Source organism: Eutrigla gurnardus, assembly GCF_963514095.1.
Source record: "Eutrigla gurnardus genome assembly, chromosome: 15".
NCBI classification, from domain to species: domain Eukaryota; kingdom Metazoa; phylum Chordata; class Actinopteri; order Perciformes; family Triglidae; genus Eutrigla; species Eutrigla gurnardus.
In genome coordinates, this window is record NC_139938.1 from 13315202 (window position 1) to 13336911 (window position 21710).

General features: G+C 42.1%; 3 protein-coding genes across 4 annotated transcripts; 2 read left to right on the forward strand and 1 right to left on the reverse strand.

Moving 5' to 3' along the window:
* The first annotated feature begins 3091 nt into the window (after positions 1–3091).
* On the forward strand, positions 3092–14677 carry uspl1 (ubiquitin specific peptidase like 1). Of its 2 annotated transcripts, XM_084028944.1 has the most exons (10): positions 3094–3235; positions 3679–3746; positions 4237–4393; positions 5049–5171; positions 5289–6219; positions 6797–6907; positions 9601–9730; positions 11216–11341; positions 11710–11870; positions 12297–14677. In XM_084028944.1, exons 3-10 carry the CDS (start codon positions 4268–4270, stop codon positions 14183–14185), a joined length of 3597 nt encoding a protein of 1198 aa, XP_083885070.1. In that variant the 5' UTR covers positions 3094–3235; positions 3679–3746; positions 4237–4267; the 3' UTR covers positions 14186–14677. The 2 variants fall into 2 exon arrangements, with proteins under 2 accessions (XP_083885069.1, XP_083885070.1); XM_084028943.1 differs by lacking the exon at positions 3679–3746 and having other exon boundaries at positions 3092–3235.
* A 1828-nt stretch (positions 14678–16505) lies between these two features.
* alox5ap (arachidonate 5-lipoxygenase-activating protein) lies at positions 16506–19381 on the forward strand. Its single transcript, XM_084028977.1, has 5 exons — positions 16506–16720; positions 16811–16892; positions 18313–18383; positions 18934–19015; positions 19091–19381. Exons 1-5 carry the CDS (start codon positions 16561–16563, stop codon positions 19251–19253), a joined length of 558 nt encoding a protein of 185 aa, XP_083885103.1. The 5' UTR covers positions 16506–16560; the 3' UTR covers positions 19254–19381.
* Positions 19382–19577: 196 nt separating this feature from the next.
* On the reverse strand, positions 19578–21143 carry medag (mesenteric estrogen dependent adipogenesis). The gene is made up of 5 exons (XM_084028976.1): positions 20673–21143; positions 20475–20593; positions 20095–20210; positions 19819–19992; positions 19578–19717 (listed from the first exon to the last, which is right to left on the reverse strand). Exons 1-5 carry the CDS (start codon positions 20870–20872, stop codon positions 19703–19705), a joined length of 624 nt encoding a protein of 207 aa, XP_083885102.1. The 5' UTR covers positions 20873–21143; the 3' UTR covers positions 19578–19702.
* Positions 21144–21710: the final 567 nt, after the last annotated feature.

The following is a 21710-nucleotide window of genomic DNA, read 5'->3' on the forward strand; positions in this document are numbered from 1 at the left end:
GCGTGGATACAAAAACATTGCCGTCCCAGCATGCCGGAGCTGGTAGTAGTGTAGTGTGTTTGCCATAGTATTGAATTCACTACGTTGAGCTCAGTGTACAGTAGGCAAGTTAAATGAATGAGAAAACGTGGAGCGCTTATAGACGGCGGACGAGGTGGCTGTGACATGTTGTGCGACTGTGTCGGACGGGCTGTCCTGCTTCCTCATCACCAAGCTCCATCGTGCGTTCCCATCAATGCACTTGAGCTTATTTGCAAATTGTGACTTTGAAAAATTTGTCATAAAAGTGAACGTCGCGTGTTCTCGTTTTAAACACGACAGACGCGTTTGCTCACCTCGCAGCTAATGGTTACGCACATTTTTTTAAGGATTTGGCTCTGGGCTGGAATGAAAAACGCACTGACAATTCAGGTAATTGTTTACCTTTTAATTAAACCGTGCCTTTGATATTCAGTATGTTATTGAGAAAACAAATACACCACGCATTGTTATAGTCTTTCGGACAAGTATAACTACTAATGTATTTTAGCAGTGCTGTAGTCAAGCACATTTGCTTATGAGCTGCACTAATAGGTGGATGTAGGTATATATCAACAGGCATTGAATCATATATTGCATTAAATATAGGTTGATGTGCATCGATATTGATAATTTTTTGTTCTTTTTCAGCATTTAATATGCTTTGGCTTTATTTGTATAGGCTTAACATGGTAGCTGATTAAAAGATAATAGAGTGCTCATCCCCAATTAAAGCACAGGCCTATGGAGATCAAAGGGCTACTGTACAGTTTAAGCCACAGTTAGTGGATATTGTAGTTTATAGTTAGAAGGAAGGATTTTGGCAATAATTCAGGTCTATTGGGTCTCATTTTTTCTACTGCTATTGATCGCAGGCATGTTGTCTTACAGTAATATATTCAAACTTGCTAATTGCAGGTTCCATAGATATAACAGGTCCTTGGGACAGCCTAGTAGCAGTGGGATTTTCAATCTGAACCCCAGATCCATTGTTCTGTGCAATTAATTAGTTAAAAGCCCCAAATTACAAACGGTGCGAATCCATTCATTTTAAACGACTCACTGTTGCCAGCCACATTATAAGAACAGATATCAGGGTTTTTCAAGCTGTGTATGGATTTTTTTTTTAATTAAATGAAAATGCATTGGAGCAGATTAGTTATATTCAACACTAACAATATCCTCTTTGTTTTGATCATTTAATTCAGATTATAATACAAAATATATATATTATATTTTATCCAATGAGGTTATATATCTATCTAATACAAATTCAACAACACTCTAAAACCACATCTTGTTGCACTGTTTTAGAACAATTAGGCCCAAAGCTCTGTCAAGATGTCATGTGATGGTGTATTTGTTTGTTTTTCTGATCAACAACAGGATACATAGTTATGACATTTGCTGTACACATTCATGCTTTACAAAAAAGCCTAGTGTAATGGACGACCCTGTGACCTTGCTCTAATGCCAACATCAGACAAAGATTAGCTTAATGTATTTAAGTGGTTTTTTTTTGATTAACTGATTTGTAATCTCCTGACCCATAAGACACTTGCTGTGCACTATAGTTGAACATTACTAATCATAATTTACATATTATATAAGAACTGTGCGTATGTATTTTATTGTTTCGATTCACATTTCCAGCAGTTAGAATACTGATGTTTGTGACCTAGTGACCTGAGCTTTATGCAGTCTATGGTCACCTGTAAAGAGAATAGAAAACGGCATCCATTGAGCAGGCTAACCTGCTAAAAAATTCAGGAAGATGATTTCAAACTGTTAAAGGGTTCTTCTCAAGATGACTTGCTTATTTTGTCGAGAGTGGATGAAATGCAACTATCTGACTGTCTTTGTGTTTAAATGGGGGGGGTAAATGGTCATGTTTATTATGATTTCTTAAATATAATCATATGCCTACTGAAGGTGATATTACCATATATGCTTAAGAAAAGATTAATTGTTTCTATATGCATTTAATCAGTAAATTGGTATATAATATGCGTCTGCTTAGCAGCTAATAGAGAAACAAAGAAAAATGGCTGACACACAGAGTTTATTCTTATCCTTGAATTAAGAATGGGAAGGGTGAACTGATTCCAAATGCCAATCACAACCCAGACTCGAGCCACATGTCTGACTGTGATGCTGCCTGACTGTGTCTCATTTTGCATCAGGAGATGCCACGGCAGAAAGCTATAGCGTGCTCATGAGGCTAGGAGGTGGCCGGTTTATGCATTCTAATGAGCACTCCCTGGGAAAGATATGCAAATTCATTTTGTCATCAAGAGGAAAATAGAGGACAGGAGAGCAGAAAATACAGGAGGGGCTTAAGGGAGGAGGGTACATGTGAGAGGCGGGATTGGGTGGAGGGAGACGTGTGTGCACGTCTCTGGATGTGGGTAGGGGGAACAAGAGCAGGAGGTGTGAGAGTTAGGCTGTATTGTAGAACCAGAATGAGGGACATATGTAACCCCCATCCCACCCCCACCTAACCAGCTCCACCCTACTGTCTCTCAAATAAATAAATTAATAATGAGAACATTTAGCCACTCATTTTCAATTTTGATTATACTACTACTACTATTACAAATATAATAATACTAATAATAATAATTATTATTATTATTAATAATAATAATAATAATAATAATAATAATAATAATGTTTAGAATATATATAGACCATTAGAATAGAAAATTAACGTGTTTACGTTAACGTATCTTTAGACAAGCAGTATATCCTTCTTAAAAATGTTCTAATGTTTAAATTTCCGTTGTAAAATGATGCATTTTAAGAATAACAGCCAGCCTTCCTAGACCTGCTGCTATAAAGCAATAATGTAATAACTTAATTAAATGCAGCGTATCTTTTATCACGTCCTTGTTCATGTACTCGCACCAGTTATCAGTCTCCGTTTCAGTGCTGGCAGCGCCTTACCATCACGAACAATAATTTGAGCACAGGCTGCTGCATTTCACATGAACGACCAAGTGGGGGACCAGCGGAACTCTAGTCCGTCGGAGGGGGAAGACAAAGGATGCTGCACAGCCGCCGGCGAGCGGAAGTAGAACGTTTCTAACACGAACTGGCAGAAGGGTGCACATGGACGCACTTCGCGGGCAGAGATTTATACAAAAAACACTGCTCTGCATGGATGGATTTCGCCTGTCACCATCGCGATATCAACTTTAATTTAAATTTGGCATTGGTGCGTATACATTTTTATTCAAGAAAACAGAGACTGAGACTGTAGTGGCTGAAATGAATACCCGGCTTTAGGCTAACATGTTAGCATGCTATCCGCCAGGTGCAGAGGCACAGAGTTTTGTTCGTGGATGTAGTCTTGTTAATGGACTTTATCTCAACAGTAAGTTTGACTAGTTGATCGTTTTCAAACGTGTCAAAATTACTGTTGAAATAAAACCCATACTCCATCGCAGTACCGTTAATGCATTAGATCGCTAACGAATTAGGCGATACGTCATTTCCTCCACAGATGACGTTTACGTTGAGTGTATATGCTGGTGGCGGTGCATCTTCACTCAGTGTTGTCAGCTGTACGTTTTGCTGTTGAAATGCTGTCGTACGTCACAAATTGTGTGTGTGCTGCTGTAATAGTTGAATGCATATAACATTACTCCTGTGCTTCAGCATCGGTGGCAGAGTGTACTGTAGCTGGCCTGGTGGTCCCAAGTGTGCCCACAAACATCTGTCCTTAGGTTAGTTTTGTGTAAGTTAGAGGGGCAAGGAACTGCCTGGATCCTGGACTTATTTTCTCCGATATTATTTATATAAATACAAACCTTATAATAATAAATAGTTTATACATGTTGACCAAAACTGCACAAACGTGTAGAAGGGACTGACATTATAGATACAATGTTGTACCATAATCATTTTATTATTTTTTCATTTAGAGATTCATACATATAAATTAACATACACCAATATAACAGAAGTAACAGAGTAAAGCACTGCATTACATGGATGCAACATCCTGTAAATTCAATATTGCAATAAAGCAATACATTGGTTTGCAAGGTTGCCTTTAAAATAACTCACGGTGGAAGTTATCCCTGGTTACAAAATAATCTTAGTTTACAAATGTCATCTTATGGTCCTGTAAAGTGGAGTGAATTTCCATGAACGTTCATCACTTGTAGGCACTACGTAACATTGCCCTATGTGTTGCTGTATTGTTCTCCCCAGCTCCGTCGGAGGTGAGCCAGGTTGCAGTGACATGGTAATATTTTTTGAATGGTACTGGACAGCCGTGGACCAGAAGCGCAGCAGGGGTTTGCCAATGACTGGCGAAGACACTGGTTTGGGGGCTTTGGCCTCACCACTGGTGGGGTATTTGGGAAAAGTCAGTAGAGCTCATGTTTTCCTCTAACAGTTGTCACTTGCGCAAAGCTGAATTGTATTTGAAAAATACTGTGACTGGGCAGTACCAATCCAAATCAAACATAAGAAGAAAAACAAATGGAAATCTTTGGTAGTAAAAGGCGAAAGTATTTGGTCAAATTGAAGCATATTATGTGTGGAATCAGTGTTATATAAGCAGCTGTGTACTATATGTAATGCTTTTTTGGTAAAAGTTTGAACTTTTTCAAAGAAAATGGACAACCCACTCACAACTACTGATATTGGATCAAATTTCACTTCACACTGAGCAGAAATTCTGCCACGTAAATCAAGTCAAACATTGCTAATATTCTTCTTATTACTGTAATGTGTGTGTACAAGCGGTATTCAAATGTGATTTGAAGAATATTATAATACTGCTGGCTGTAAAGAGATAATTTATGCAAGCTGAAATCTAATCAGCATAAATGGAGAAAATTAGATGCAAGTTTTGTCCAGCTTTGCATGTTCATTAAAATTGTTTTTGAACTTGGATTTAAATATGAAGTAGTGAAGAAACTCGACCTTTTTGTGGAGGTCTGTGATCTTTAATAGCATCAAACTTCTGTGATATTAATGTTCTTTTTTTATTTTTTATTTATTTATTTTTTATAAAGGTTCAGGAAAGAGCTGCTTCTCTGGAATGTTGTCCCTGGTGTAGTTCAAAGGGCTTGACCTATGCTCTGCGCTCTTACCGCATAAACCTCCAAGAGTCAGTCACCCTCTGCACAAACCCACAGGTAATTCCCAGTACTGCTGACACACACACACACACACACACACAAATATCCAGCTGGAGAGCCATGTTTTTTTTTGCGAGCTGCCCTGTTAACCTTTCTTTATCCATTCCCAAACAGTGTCTCTTCCCCCTGGTCAGCCGGTCGTTGGAGGATGTTTTGGCTAGTTTGGATCCTGTGGAGCCCACTGTTGGGAGCAAGAGAAAAAATGCCATGGCACTGGAAGAGGAAGAGTTCATTACACCTGTACACAAACGCCTCCGATCAAGCGAACTTGACAGTCTTGGTCCACAGAGTATTACGGACACACTTATCAGCCACGTGGAGCACGGTGCTGTAAACCCCGTCTGTAATGGCCGATATGCAACACCCAAGACGGACGATGGAAGAGTAAATGGAAACGGGGAACCTGAGGATGATGTTCTGGATGAGGGACCAGAGACTTCTGCTTGTACAAATGGCTTTGCCTCTCCTTCGTGCACGCGACCAGCTGGACCCCTGCAGTGCTCATCAGAAGCCTTGTTGACTGTTGACGGCGGTGATCATCTGCCCTGTCTTCACCGCAGTGCTCCTGGTACGTCAGAGGCAGAGGATGACTTCGGACAAGAGAAAAGCCCTCCTGAAGTGCTGAACGGATGCTGCAGTCTGAACTCCAATCAGTCCTTTTTCACAAGCGAGGCCATTTATTCAACTGCAATCAATACTCCATCTCCTCCGCACAATGAGCACACGGCAAGGACAGAACAGAAATTACTGGCTGCAGACGTCTTCGCATGTAAGGACGTAGGAGGCATTATGTCGGAAACGGAGGGTTTGTCCTCTGCCGCGGCGACGCATTTGGAGGAGCTTGTATCTGTTCCGAAACGGCTTTTCTGGAGGAACAGCGACAACCTGTGTTGGCTGGATTCACTGCTAGTTGCTTTGGTGGCCTGCAAGAGCTTGAGGAAGTACAAACCTAAAGATGAGCCTCATCGGTCATCTGTCTGGCAGCTGATGAAAGAATATGAAGACGTTTGTGCTGCCATGCAAGTACATCAACAGACTGGCAGAGGTACGTTTAATATTCTCTACAGTATGTCTGTGAGTGTAATGTAGTTTCAACAGTCTGTGTGGTACAATCAACACAAAGTTAGTCATTTAATATCTTAAATAAAATACACAAATCTTAAAAGTGCTGTCACTTAAAGAGCTGAAGCACATACATTTTCTGTGCCTATAGTGCAGCAAATTGTTGTTTCAGTTGTCCAGGTTTTAAGATCCCTGATACTACTTCTGTTACCTCAATATGATGGAGGTGTTTTTGCTGAAACAAAACATTGACCATTGAAATAATATGGCAGTTGCTCCGTTGTATTGGGATGGAGGCAAATGTTTGAGAGGTGGATACATCAAAATCTGGGCACATTAAACTGAAACGGTCTGCATTGCCAAATGCAACAACAGTTAATTGAGGAAATGTGTCACCTGTTTTGATCTGCGTGAACGAATCCCGACAAGTTCAAATATTCTGGCTGTAAATATGGTGCTGGCAGGAAAGATTGCAAACCCTGTTCACTAAAAAGCATTTTGAGCCAATCAACTGTTGAATAATTTTTTTTGTTTTGATATCATGTGTTGTTGCTGTTTAGATGGTGTTGTGAGGGTGCCTACTCATGTGCTACAGAAGGCCAATGCAGACCTACAGAGTCTCAGGATGTCGGTCTTCAAACTGCTGCAGCCCAAGCTGCAATGCAAACTGGGTAAGCTCAGTCACTCAAAACAAACTCGGCCAAGTTGTGAAATGAAACTACCGGTATTGGTTTTGGACTCTTTGTAAGTGTGTGTCTCCATTGACCTGCACTACCAATTAGGGGGGTGATTTTCATGAAATCTTGTCGCTATGTTATGACATAAGTCGCCATGGAGATTTATCTTGTTGGGCTAGCCTGCTCCAGACCAGGCTAAGATCCAGGATCTATCAATCTTATCCCGTACATCAGTCACTTAGTGGTGAAACCAATGTGTTCATCACAGTTATCCCACTGCTCATTACATATCGCCATCCAGTGGAGTAGCCTTCTGTCATTATTTAAACACTGTCCATTATTTTACATTAATTCAGCCTATATTCATACATTTTTATTAAATTCCACTTGTGATCGTCATTGTCACCTTTCTTTTTTAGGAGGTGCTTGACCTCCTCATATGCCTCCATCAAACGCTTGTGCTCGGGTTGTGAGATGTACACCGCACGCGCTGTCGTGTCATGGTGACTTTGGGATCTGTATGGGTGAATCTGATCGATCTCAGGGCCTATTTGAGGAAGCCGCATGTGTGCACTTCCCAGGATTAGTTGCACCTGGCTTCACTTATTTGCAACGGTCGTTTGCATTGAGAAACGCCCCCAAATAACTATATATGGTAACAAAACATCCGTTTAAGGACCACGTGAAAATTCCTTTTTCCCCTCACCGGCATAATGCAGAGCAAGATAGAAACTTTTCCACAACAGAAATTGAGGTGCTGTTGTTCAGTTCACTTATAGATCGAGCTGGAACGTGCCGGTGGCCAAAAACCCAGGGTGGACCAGTCTTGGATGTGAACAGGAAGGGCTTTCGTTCATTTCGTCTTCTGGACCCAACATCGGTTCTAAATCACGGCATAAATCTAGTCTGTTTGGGGAAGTGGTCCCTACTCAGAAGCTGCTCGGTTCTCTCTGAAAAAACGCTCTGAAAACGCGCTGCGGAGCGCTTCATTTACTAAATCTTCCAGTTATGCAAGATGAGCCATGTTACATTTTCAAATACACAGGTGTATTTTATAATTTGACACCAATTAGGCTTCATGTCGGTTTCTAACTACACAAAAATACTAAGTGAGTAATTATTAATCAAAAAAATAGGGAACATATGCCGATGCGACTTTTGTTGCATCTTATCTGCCTTTAATCCTGCTCAGTGAACATCGGAGGTACCCGTGTCTGTTTCATGCTGTGTGTTAACCCGTCTCCTGTTTGTCCTGTCATCAATGTTTGTGTGAAGCCCTGTCCTGCTACTGCACAACAAATCTACCTACGGGTATTAATAAAGTAAACTGAACTGAACTGAACTGAACTGATGTTGAGAACGCATTGCTTTCTATTGGCAGTTCTCCTATTCTACCACAGGATGCTGTGAGTAAGCATGGTCAGAGCTGTGCTTGTATTTCCGTACTTTTCTAAGTACAAGTACAAGTTGATAACTTCCACACTTTGCGTAGGAATGATCGTACGCAACCATTACATTTACATTACCCACAGAACTGGGCGTGCACACTGTTGATAAATGAGGGCTCTGGATTCTACTTTTGTGCAATAGCCCTCAGATCTGAGTGTTGATATCAAGATGATGATACGTGAAGAAAACTATTTAGAAATGCACACTCGCATAAAGCACAAGTTTCTTACAAGAGCACAACGTTCTTCATAGATCTGAGCTCTTAGGTCTTTTTCATGCACTTAACTTTTCGAGGGTCTGAGGTCCACCGACTATAGTCTCACAAATCTGTGAGAAACACTTTCTAATCATCTCATACTTTATACACAATGTGAAAGGCTCCGTCTTTGATTTAAAAAAACGCTAAAGTGCTTAATTACCTTAAATGTTTTGTTTTTTTCCACCTTGAAGTTTTGTGCTTTAGGTACTTGGCACAAACCCGCTTTAGATTCCAAGGCAAGAATTAATCTCGACATTTCAAAGCAACCATTATCACCTGATAACCGAAAGAGACGGGTGGGGATACGCAAACCTTGGATTTTGTTTGCTTTCAATAAAAGTGGGAAAACTTGCTTACTGACTGTCAGCATACTGAAAATCCAAAGGGATGGGTGAGGCTATTGACGGGGGAAACAATGCAGACACAGTTAGAGGTAGAAGAGACACTATTCATTTAGCTTGTGGAAGTGATCTCTAAAATTCACCTCATATCTCATCCACAAATTGAATTATTCAAAGTCGAGCCGTGATGTTTTTCTGCTTGAAAGAGTAGAGGTGGATTGGACATAACGTTGGGATAAATTTGATTTGATCGTTCAAAAGATTCACTTTCAGCCTTCTCTGGCTCTGCATTGCAGAAGTTGCAGATTGGTTGATGGATGGATGTTATTGGTTGAAATCGTTTGGAACTAACTGATGTAAGCATGCATCATATTTTGTTTTCCAGGATAAAGAAAAGCATGGATTTTGGTATAAGAATCTGAGGAAATATATTTAATTTTTGTTTTTTTTCCCGGCCTATATTGTTAAATGTGTGCACAATACCACACAGATGTGATGTAAAGGGGCTGAAAGGGCTTTTTTTTTTAGCTTTTCAGCTGGACGTGAAAATGAGGTGGAGGTGGAAAGTGTAACGGCAGCTTCTGTCAGCACTCGGACCTTTGATGGTGAACTAACTGCTGCACGTTTGTGCTTTTCAGGTCAGAGGGAAACGCCGGTGTTCGCCATGCCGCTTCTGCTGAAGATGGACTCTTGGGCGGAGCCTCTCTTCCAGTCGACCTTTCACTGGGAGTTCAAGTGCAGTAAATGCAAAACTGCTACGAAAGAAAGGTAGGGGGCGGAATGCGTGTTAAAGTTGATTCACTGGTGTGTGTTTTGTCTTTTTGAAACTTTCTTCAGAGATTGAAAACACAGAGAAATGAATTGTGTTGGAAGTCATCATGCTGGTAACTTATACATGGTTCACCATAGCAATTGGATGAGGGCCCACTCTGCCTTAGTTTTGTTTGGGGAAGGGAATATATGTTATGTATGATAAATTAATCATTGAAGGCCAGTCTTTGAATTGGTGTCTTTCAATTCCATTTTGTTTATAGTGTCATATCACAACAGAAGTTATCTCGGGACACTTTCCACATCAAGCAGGACTGGAATACGCTCATGATTTCAGAGTTAATACATACATACGTGTCTTCTTTAATATCTTTGCACTTCACTTCAGCTCATCAGTCAAGTGACTGTAAACAGTGACTGGCTTAGAACTCCCAGTTCATTAAATTTAGATTATTAGCGACAGGTTTGAAGGAGAAAAAAGCTCCAGTAAAGTCTGCGGTCATGTTTTGATAATATTATCACTTCATTGTTGATTCTTATCTGAAATGACTCGAATAAAAGCCATTGAAATTTGCGCATTGATATCAAATCACATCTGCGCCTGAAGCTAGTAGCAGGTTCTGGGTGCGCTTGTTGTCCGGCTGCTTCCAGTTAACAGACCTGGCCTGTGTGGAGCTAGCCGGTAATATCAAGTTCACGAGAATCTCATTTCGGCACCGACCTCAATAACAAGCACACTCTCTCCGCTCAACACACAAAAGTTCTCCAATTGGACTTTGTAAACAGGAAGCAGTGAGCTAAACAAGCGTGATGATGATGATGATGAAGATACTGGTCAGAGAGCAAGTTCACAACCTGTCCCAGTATGAATATGAGGAAGATGTACTAGGAGAAGTTGAAAACCATTAATTGATGGTGCACCTGTTGCCGTATCAGTACGAGCCTGTAATTCACACAAGCCCAAGGTGTAATGTTCAGCCAATCTTTGACCTCCTCTATACTTTGGTTCCGCCCTCAGAGCTGTCAATCACGACAGAGTCAAGAGAACCGTTTAGCCGAATGTTAAAAATAGTTTCTTACAAGAACTGAACTCTAATTCTAGCTAGAAGGAGGATTTTAATGACGTGATTTTTTTACGAACCGAATTATATGGACAAAACGTAAACAAACAGAGGATCTCAAAAATAAAGCAATTTTGGTAAACATGGTAGAGGTTTGTGTAAACTAGGTGGCCGATGTTGTCAATGGACAGTGATATGTACGGTAGAACACTTCACCACATCAAGTGAATAAATGCTCATCAGACCACTGTATGAAGTGTTATTACTAAATCAATAGATGATACAAGATCAAACGGGGGTCCTTATGTGGATATCCTAGATACTACAAGTAATATTCAGTGTCGACGTGGAAAGATTTTCAAAGACATGCTCCTCTTTGTGAGACTGTATTAATCCTAAATGTATTCCACACTCTTTTCAGGGTGATGAAGACTCTCCCCACCTTCACAAAAGTGTTGCCTGATTGGTGCCCACTTGATGCAGTCCACTTGGCCCCATGCAATGTGTGCTGTCAGAAGAATCAGAGGAGGACTATGATGCTGGAGAGGTAGGTAGTGTGTGTTTGTGTGTGTGCTCGTGAGCGTGGGCATATGTGTGTAAAAGTACAAGCATTTATTACCAAGTCCAGCAGAAATCTACGATTTACAAATGTCCCTACAGCACTAGCTAATTCCCTTGAATTGTCTGCCTTCAGGTGTTCAGTTAAAGCACTTTGTATTAAAGTGGCTGTAAATGATTGCCAAGGAGAATTCATTTACCAATTAATTATTACTCACTTGACGTAGTCTGAAATTTAAAGATAAATCGAATACCGCAATGTCCATAATTACATATTGAGTTTAACCGTTTCACATCGGGCATATTATTTAGTCCTTCCTTCCATTTAATCAGGCTTCTGCTTTGTGTTTTGTTTAGTGTACCTCCAGTGTTTGCACTGCACTTTGTAGAGGGGCTTCCTGACAGCGATGTCAACATCTACACCTTCACCTTCAAGCAGAGACGCTACTCCGTCACCACTGTCATACAGTACAACCAGCAACTTAAGCACTTTTCCACCTGGATTTGTAATTCCGATGGTGAGTATTCTGTTATAGTTTTATCATCTGTTTCCACTGGTTGGGACCATTTTAAGCCTTAAAATGATGCTATATATCACAGTATTTTACATGGATAAGTGAACTGAAGCGGAACTTGTGTTTTTGCTTCGGTGTATTCATCTTTTAGCTGTTTTGCTCTTGTTGACAAACCACAGACACTTCAGCTTCTAGTTGAGTCACATGATATTTTTATTCCTCTACATTGGTGTCTGTTTGCCAACAGCACATTCTGCTGGACAGTTCATGCAATATTATCCTGCAGATGACTGCAGCCATTTAAGGCTTCTTTCGTTGGCATTTGCATATTATGTGTTATGTGTTAAGTTAACCAATATTTGATTATTCTGTCCACATTTTTCGTACCGAATGTCGCTCTAACCATGTGCTGTCGTACCTGTTCCGCAGGATTCTGGCAGGAATATGACGACTTGAAGCATCCACACTGTAAGACGCACCAAAAGCTCCCGGTTCCTGCTACGGAGATGCACGTCGTCTTCTGGGAGGGGGAGGAGGATAAAGAGCCCTGTGCCTGTTCTCCCTCCAGCACGTTTGCCGGATCTCCTCCGTGTAAAAATGTAATGGACACCAGTCTAGGTGACAAAGACGAAGCGTTGGCTCGCACTCCCGATCAGTCTCTTCTGAGGTGTCACAATGACACCGACATTGTCTGTGCACTCTCGGCATCTGAAGACGGCGGCAGTGTCATGGACACAACCGTCACAGCGGTCGATGCGTCGATAGGTTCCACGACGCTGCTCGACGCCTTCGAGGGCCTTTCTCACAATGACATCATTACACTCACGCTTGTGGAAATAAAAGTGGATTCAGAGATGCAGCCTTTAAATGACAAGGAGCAAACCGAGGACGTGAGCGCTCCCACCGGGAAAGAGATGCTCGACCCCACGCCGGATAGCTCCTCCGCTCTCACGGGAGGTGAAATGTCTCACGGTCCTGATGCTGAGCTCGTCCCCTCCGCTTCATCGGAATCTGCGGACGGCTTGTCTAGCGATCCTGCATATGTGCCTGGAGACAGGAGAGGACGAGGACGAGGGAGGGGTAGAGGGAGAGGTAGAGGAAGAGGAGTTGGCAGAGGCAGAGCAGTTGGAAGACGAAAGGTTAAAAAGGCAGCCTCGCCAAAGGCAGTCCCGACTAAGGCAGCCTCGCCAAAAGCAGCCTCGCCAAAAGCAGCCTCGCCAAAAGCAGCCTCGCCAAAGGCAGCCTCAACAAAGGCAGCCTCGACAAAAGCAGCGCCACACATTTCACCACCTGCGTCTACGGAGCCCTCCGAAGAAGTCTGTAGCGAACTTGAGACCACGTCTGCTCCTCCGGATGACACACCGCCTGTTGAAGACACACAGCAAGCGTCCTCAGTGTCTTCTACTCGTACCTCACCCCCGTCCACTAGTCCGACAAGTACCACATTCCCGACTGAGAGCGCCCGCTGGTCCTTCCTGCTCAGCAGACACCCACAAGTTCCCAGGTCGTTGGCTGAACTCGCCCCCATCCACACACCCACCTCGGTCCCGCGCGTGAAGCCCACTGCTCCCGCTCACTCTACGCCCAACCCTGTGAGAAGACCGCAGACTCCTGGAGGATTCCTCCCCAAACCTCAGCTCAGGACAGAGGAGAGTGAAGGTATCCCGTTGAAAGCCGCGGAAATGTATGGTGGTTTCACTGGGAAGGGCTCAACCACGCAAAGTCCGCACCCGTCTCCCGCACTTCTCAACAGCATATCCAAACCGCTTCAACACATAACGCGTGACCTCCAGAAATCCCAAATGTACACTACAGTGGTGTCTGGTACATCGCCTCCTATGCCTGGAGCAACGCGGCTGCCGACGAAGCTCCCCCCGGGCCTCAGTGACACGGAAGCCCTCAGGTACAAGCTGATCAAGAAGCTGAAGGCAAAAAAGAAGAAGCTGGCGAAGCTGAATGAAATGTTGGGCCATTCACAGGGCACCAGCCTCCGACCGGACAGCACTCACCTGGGCTCACCCAACACCGTCACCTCCAGCACCTACGACGGCTCCACCTGCGACGACTTCCTGTCGGACCTGCTCTCCCCGGCGACGACAGCCAGCAACCTTTCGCCAGACAGCACCGGCTTCCTCGAGATGCTCGCCAGCGGGCAGGAAGGAGTCGACCGGCTGGACTGCGGGGCCGTCGCCGCATTGCCGCAGATGAGCGCGCCCAACGCCGAGAACTTCCTGGAGGAGTTTCTCTCGCAGGCTGTGGCTCAGAGACCGACAGAGATGGAGACGGAGGCGCTCAGTGCACTCGCATTCTTCCATTGAGCTGTGGGGGGTCGGTGTCGTCTGCAGGCTCTAAGCACTGATCACACCAACCAGTCCTCGGTATCAGCAGGGAGATTATGCAAAATGTACTGTTCCACGTGAACTTTAAAGTAGTGCAACTGTTATTGTATTTACATTTCTAGCTGTTTTGTTGTGTGCAAGTGTTGAATCATGGATGACATTTCTTTCTGCTAGTCTGGCACTTTGTAAATATTGCATGTTGCTGGATTGTAAGCAATCCCTTTTGCAGCCGAAACTGTTTGTTTGCCTTTTTTTTTCTTTTCTTTTTTAAAATATAATTAACTTGAAAATCTCATAAAACATTTTTTTTTTTAAGTTTCTATTAATAAATACTTTAGATGACTCTAGTTTTTGTTGTACAAAATGTCAGAAGTATTATACAGATTACGTGTGTCATGTTTTGTGTCATTTTCCTCAAAGAGGAATCGAATCAATATTAAATTTTTAAAAGTAAATACTTGCTTGAAGCCATTCTGGTATCTAGTTATTTGAGTCACATTTTTGCACATACAGCATGACAAATCTTAACAATTCTTCAAAGTTGCAGCACTGATCAGCCTGAGGTTGTAGCTGAGAGCAAAGCTGCTACTGATTATGACAGAAAGAAGACGGACATAATGTTGTGAAAATAAAAAGTCACTTTCAGAAAACATATTTATAGATGTCAGCATAATTTAGGCTACAGTCAAGCAGACATCAAGCTTGCATTGATAATAAGGTCATATATGCAACTCTGGGAGTTTGGCATTACATACCTAGCAAGATTACAACCTTAAAGAAAAAATAATCAGAATCATTGTTTTTGAACATGTACCCATAAATAATTATCTTAATATTTTTATTTAAAGTTGAATATAAACTCAAATGTACAGGTTTGGGTCTCAGGTGTTTTTAAATAGGTGTCTTAATTGGACAAAATGCATTTAAACAGAATGGTCTCTCAACCGAAAATAACTGACATCCGGGCTATAAGAGGGTAATAGTGGAACCTTAACCACTCCCAACATCGGTCCATGTGGCCTTGTTTAATCAGCTGACTACCGTTGCTTGTGTCAACGTGCTACATATACAGCATAAACCGGTTTTATTAGTGCTTCGCGACGGGTTAGTCGAAAAGAGTAGTTCCCATACCGGGAGTCGAACCCGGGCCGCCTGGGTGAAAACCAGGAATCCTAACCGCTAGACCATATGGGACACGGACGCCTCACAGGCCGTCACAGTATATAAGATACAGTTCCACACTTCCTCGTGTGTATTTGGAAGTGTGTAAAGGTAATTGTTAGAGTTTTATAGTACTTGATTATAATTCATTATCTCGTTAGTTATCTCTTAAATCGATTTAATCGATAACGTAATAAATTAAAGGACATTTTAAAGACATGATTTAATTACTGTAATAATGTAATACTCTTATTGTGTCTTTGAAATTTCAATCAATGATTTTATTAGAATTTTTAATGAATAAATTTGACTTTTTGCGTTTCACTTTACTGATTTGATTCATCAGTAAATAATCTCTACAAATAAATGTCACTTAATAACCGATTATTACTGAACACTGATGAGGGAGTAGGCCTTGTTGCTTTAATTGGATTCACTCCATCAGTCGCAAAATATTTGTATTTAGGAAATTGTGGAGCTTTTAAAATTATACAATCAATGGGGGAGAGCAGCTGCATTACCATTCAAAAGCACATGCTGGTGCTGTTTGACTTGTTAGGCAAAGTCATTGTTGTAAATAGTTGTATTTTACTGAAGTTAACCACTAAAAAATATTTTCACAGCAGACCAGTGGTGGGGGGTGACATTTACTCAAATACTATGCTGAAGTACAATGTGGAGGCACTTGTGTTTCCTTGTTGTATTTTAAACCAGATACTTGAAACTTTGAAGATCAATATCTCACATACAAAATATATGATCAATTACAATATTACAATGACTGTCCACTCCACACACTTTATAGGTTCATTACGCTGAGTCAAATGTTAACCTGTCATGGAATACTTTACAGGTATTTCTGATCTCAGTACTTCTTCTACCAGAGCAGCAGACACTCAAGAGCACACCTATAATCAATAACAATACTGAGCCATTGTGAAATAAGGCCTTTTCATATAATAATATTAACAGATCCTTTTTAAAGGCCACTCAACGAGCCTACAGGGCAGCAGCAATGCAAATTTGGTGTGTCTGTGTGTCTCACACAAGCACAGAGGAAGTGGCAGGCTTGTGTGCACCCCTCTGTATTAAGCCAGAGCATCATTTACATAAAGAGGAAGCCACAAACAAGTGTGTACTTGGGATGGAGGTGGGATGGGCGAGCAGATGATGTCAGGGACAGACCAGGGTTTATGTTGTGTGCTGTAAGCTCACGGCAAAGTCGCACTTCTGGAGGTGAAAGAGAAGCACGGCCTCTCAGTCGACCTGCTCCGACACTCAGCATGGACAGCGTAGTGGTGGAGAACATCTACCTCCTGGTCATCGTCACCCTCATCAGCGTACTCCAGAATGGTGAGGAGAAGCAGGAATGATCAGATCAGTAGTTTGAGTTTCATTAAAGGGATGTTGTGATGACGTTGATGATCTCTGTGTTTTTTTTAGGATTCTTCGCCCTGAAGGTAGAGAAGGCCTGCAACTGTCAAACTACCCAAACATCTGCTTTTGACCGAGTTTCTTGCGCCAAGTAAGTACCCTTCCACACTCAGTTCCTCTGTTAATCTAATTAAACATATAAGTAAAACAATGGGATTTGTGTCATTATTGTACTATCACTCATATTCATAAACTTAAAAAATACGTGGTTTTACATTCCACCAAATATTACCTATATATAGGGGGGAGGGGGTGGATTCAAATTACTCTCATTTGCATTAAAATGAATGAGCTCATTTGAATGCCTGCTGACAAGGCAACAATAGCCGTTAGAATAAACATTTCTTCCTCCAGCCTCTCAGTTATGTGACTCATCGTCATTTGCTTCCGTGAAAGTTGAGTTAGAGTGAAAACTGCTCATACATTTGCCGTCTTTGCTCCGTTTCAAATTTAAATCCAGGGATCATGTGCAACTTAAAAGCAAGTTTGTTTCTCAAAAAATTTGAATTTTACGCCTCACAACTTAGATGTCTCAGTTCAACAATCAAACAAAATGTTTATCAATTCATAGATTTAGTTTAGAAGTTTACAACTAACAAAAAAAAGTTCTCTATCATTGTTAATTGAAAGTGATTGTGTTTTAAACTGTCTGACAATCTGAATACAGCACCCCAAACTTTATGAAATTGCGATCATACCAACATTTTTAACATTTTATCGGCCTTGTGACTAAAAATAGTCCACCAAGTAAATCATAATCATGCATTGCAGTACTGCAGATAACGATCCACGCTGCTGCATCATCGCTGCTTTGACTATTACACCAAAGCCTGACATTCAAATCATATATTTGTAGCTGACACAATGGCTCTATTAGTCCACAAGCAACAATGCACTTCCCGTTTTTTAGAAGGAAACATCTGAGCCACATCCTGTCTTGTAGGTAACTTGAGGATTTCAAACGTCTGAAATGTGACGCAAATGTTTAGTGGCAGTTTAATAATTTGTAATAGCTCTTGTTAAAGGCCGTAGTGTTTCACAAGAAAACCCTGGAAGGATTTGGTATAACAAATCAGCCTGTGACCCCTCAGATTGATCTTTGGGGCCACTTTATCCTCAACCATGGCTTGACAACTGTTCTGAGGTATGATGTCTTCTGGATAACCCTCCTTGTTTGAGGGCCACGGCTCTGTGCAACACATTGTACTGATTATTGTTGCAATGTATTGCAACAGCCAGTGCGTGCTGACTGAGAGTGGGCTCAATTTTTCCTGGCTTCCCAATGCAACGCTGTTCCTCCGACACTCTGTCTGACACACCGAGGTTTTCTTAGCTCATGCACCGTTTGATCCCTTGGATTTTACAGCCAGTTTCAAAGCATGTCCTCACAGAAATGGAGAAAGGGGGCTCGGTTTCAGTCTCCATGTTGTCTGTAACACAGATTGTCTCGTAGTTTAAGAGGTGACCTCCTTGAAATGTGCTGATTCCACGTCTTTCCTACATGTTTCCAGTCGTAACTGCATGGATGCGTATCCTACGTTCCTGGCAGTGATGTGGTGCGCCGGCCTGTGTCTCAGTCAAGGTAATCATTAATCAGTTACCATAAAGCAGACTGACCCACTTTTAAACACAATACACCCACACAGTAAGACATTTAAGAGCGTTATTTGGATCTGTGCATCAGTTTTATGTTAATCAGCAGCCCTCTAAACAACATTACACTTAATTCCACTCTGCGTTGATCATTTAAAGAAGAATAGCTTACTCACTGTTGCCTTAAAGCTTAACATGCCTCAACACATTACATATAAAAGATGGCAAAAATAGTAGTGTAGACTGCCTCAAGCGGGAGTGGGAATTTCCTCCACTAACAATGCAAACAGTCAGTCATCATGTGCATGCTAGCCCTCTGCCAACAGTTTTATGGGCTTCACTGATAAGATTAATCCCAAGAATAGAAATGTGACTCTATGTGTGTCACAAAAAAAGAGGGCCACACCCAAAATCGTAAAAAACAAAACCCCAGGCCAAAAGTGCACCATGTATTTATATGTTTCCACATGGATTCTTATTATTAACACAAATGAAGGTTATATGCAGAATTCAAGTGTTTTTCTGTCATCTATTTGAAGCTCCTGCTGCCTTTGCTGGGATCATGTATCTGGTAGTCAGGCAGAAGTACTTTGTCGGATACATGGGACAAACCTCTCAAAGGTAAAAATGAACTCAAGTGATCTGTGTTCTGTGTGTGTAGATCCATGGTATAACTCATATATGTTTCACACCCAGCACCCCGGGCTTCATGTTTGGAAAACGCATCGTCTTCTTCCTGGTCCTGATGTGCATCGTGGGAATCTTCAACTACCTGCTGGTGCGCTTCTACGGCAGCGACTACAAGGAGACCGTGGAAACCATCACCAGCGCTGCGAGCGCTCTGCTCCTCATCCCTTAGTGCTGCACGTTGTCACATAACGGCAACAACGTGTCCCCACGTTTAACTGATAGAACTCAATCAAAACACAGTTTTTGGTTGTTTTTGTAAAAGAGCATTTATTGCGTTTGAGTTGAATAAAAAATAAAAACGTCAAAATATACAAATATCTACAAACCTTTCATTATGCAGTAGCACAGATGTGACCCCTTCAACACCTCAGACAGTGAGGTAAATGTCGACACACAAAAAAATCTATTTAGACACAACATTTGCCTAAATATTTTTGAATTCCTCATCTGGACCCAACAGTGATTATAAATTCCTGCAGTCCCAAGAGGTGGTGCTTCTCCTGACAGGTTACAACCATCCGTCCGTTGATCAAGTTGAGGAAGCAGACCTGAACTCCATCAAAAACCGAGCAGACAAACTCAGTCTTTTTTCCTCCCTCTCCTCCATCCACTGCTGGCTCATGTCAGTCTCAACTTTAAGGGCAACAGATAAGCAGAGAGGAGAAGTTAGAGACTAATACAGAACAGGTAATGGTCATCAACATTCACATACATAGGAGAATAAAGGTTGTTACATTAAATTTTCTTTTGCTGAACCCAAACCAGTGTGGGAAGTCAAAGAGGGCATCAGAGTAGTATTTGAGGGTGAAGGAGGCGTCTCTCCACACAGGTTTGACTTTTCTCAGTTCGTCAGCTGCGATGTGGATGTTTTGTGCTGCCCAGTTCTCCACTTGTTCAGTCAAGTCAATCTGATATCAGGAAAAAAGCCACTTTCAGGACCAAGATACAAGGGAGACAGCTGAAAACATATTAAAAAAAAGCAAAGAGAAAGTCCATAAAGTCGTGCTCACATCTACCCTGTAGCTTTCCCCAGCGACAGAGGAGATGGTCCAGTCCAGGCCTCGCTCCATCTGCCACTTGATGAAGGGATCGTTGCCGTCTGTGGACACCACAAACTGCTTCAGCACTGATGCAGGGTTGAAGAGGGGAGATTAAATGCAGAAAAAACTGTGTGCTGCTATTGTTATTGTTAAATGTGTGCTGCTTTTGTAATTTCTCTACTCCATCCATTGCAAACATCCCAAATTAGGAAGCCAGCAAACCACACTGCATGACCCAGCATAGTGGTGCTGAGTGGACAGTTTTTACTGTGTAATTATTTCGTTGCAGCCTCATTATGCCAGAGTCAGGTCGTATGGTTATATGAATGACAGGCTACAGTTTAACTCACCACTGGCTTCTGCCCTTTTGTTGGTTTCTTCGCAGGCAGACACCAGCAGGTAGATCCTCTTTGACAGCAGACTCGCTCTCATGCTGCTGTACTCCCATAGATTTTGCATTTTCACTTTCCTGTTTAAAAAACATGTTTTTTTGTAAATATGAATGCATGTACGTATTGATAGGGCTGTGCATCAATCCCTCCCCTCACCTTCCCAGCGACTTCTGGAAAACTATCTCCCCCCTGCAGGAGGAGAAGTCGTCGATGAGCACCAGGCTCTCCTCCGGGTCGCTGTGGACTCGGTATCCCGAGCTGAGAACCTCCACGGAGAAACCGGCCGGAGGTTTGCTCAGGAACTCGCCCACTTCGGTCACTCTCATCCTGCTGTGGGACACTTTGTCTCTCGTCATGGTGTTTCACTTTTTCCCCCGTACGTCCCGCTCCTCCTGCGGCCGCAGCTGTCTTACGTCGCCCGCCTCGAGTCTGCGGCTTTAAGAAGCACTGTGAAGTTGGATGTGATGACGTCGAGGGGACTTCCGGTTTCTCTTTCGCCAAAATAATGGTAGTCATTTAGCAAGGATATCACCCATTCTCATTGTCTCAAACGTGAAGGTTTGCCACTCAAATAAATGTTAAGTTCAAATTAAATCATGCTGTCCATATGTTACAGATGTTCTACTTAATTTGGTGTTTGAATAAATATATATGGGTACCGGTAGTCTCAGATGTTTCCTAAAACTAACTTTATTTTGAAGGCAAATATATTCTACTTCCTGCTTCATTATGCAGGACCTGACCTGTGCAGCCTGCGGTTATGACACAGCTCTTCCAAGAGGACTTTATTTACTTCCAGTGTGGAGGCTGTAAAGTAACAGAAGCTGTCTGTCACCTGAGAGTGTTTGTGTGGGAATGACAACATCAATTTGCTGCATAGTTGTGATTCAGGTCAACCGTCTAGGCGTGCAAGTCAAAGTTGTAATCCATAAGCAATGTTTGCTAGGACCTTTTAGAGCGACACATGTAATTTATCTTTCTTCAGCAAATGACCCACAGACAGAATCCAAAACAAATCCATAAATCACTTTTTTCTCTGGTTTTATTGCCACCTTTAACAGTTTGACCTTTATGACATACCCACTTGTGCTACAAAGTGAATAATAGCAGCTTATCCTTCAGCACACATAGTATTCCACTGTCCTCATTCTTTCAAGCTGCTACAGATTGCAGCCCTGTCGTTTGGATTTCTTA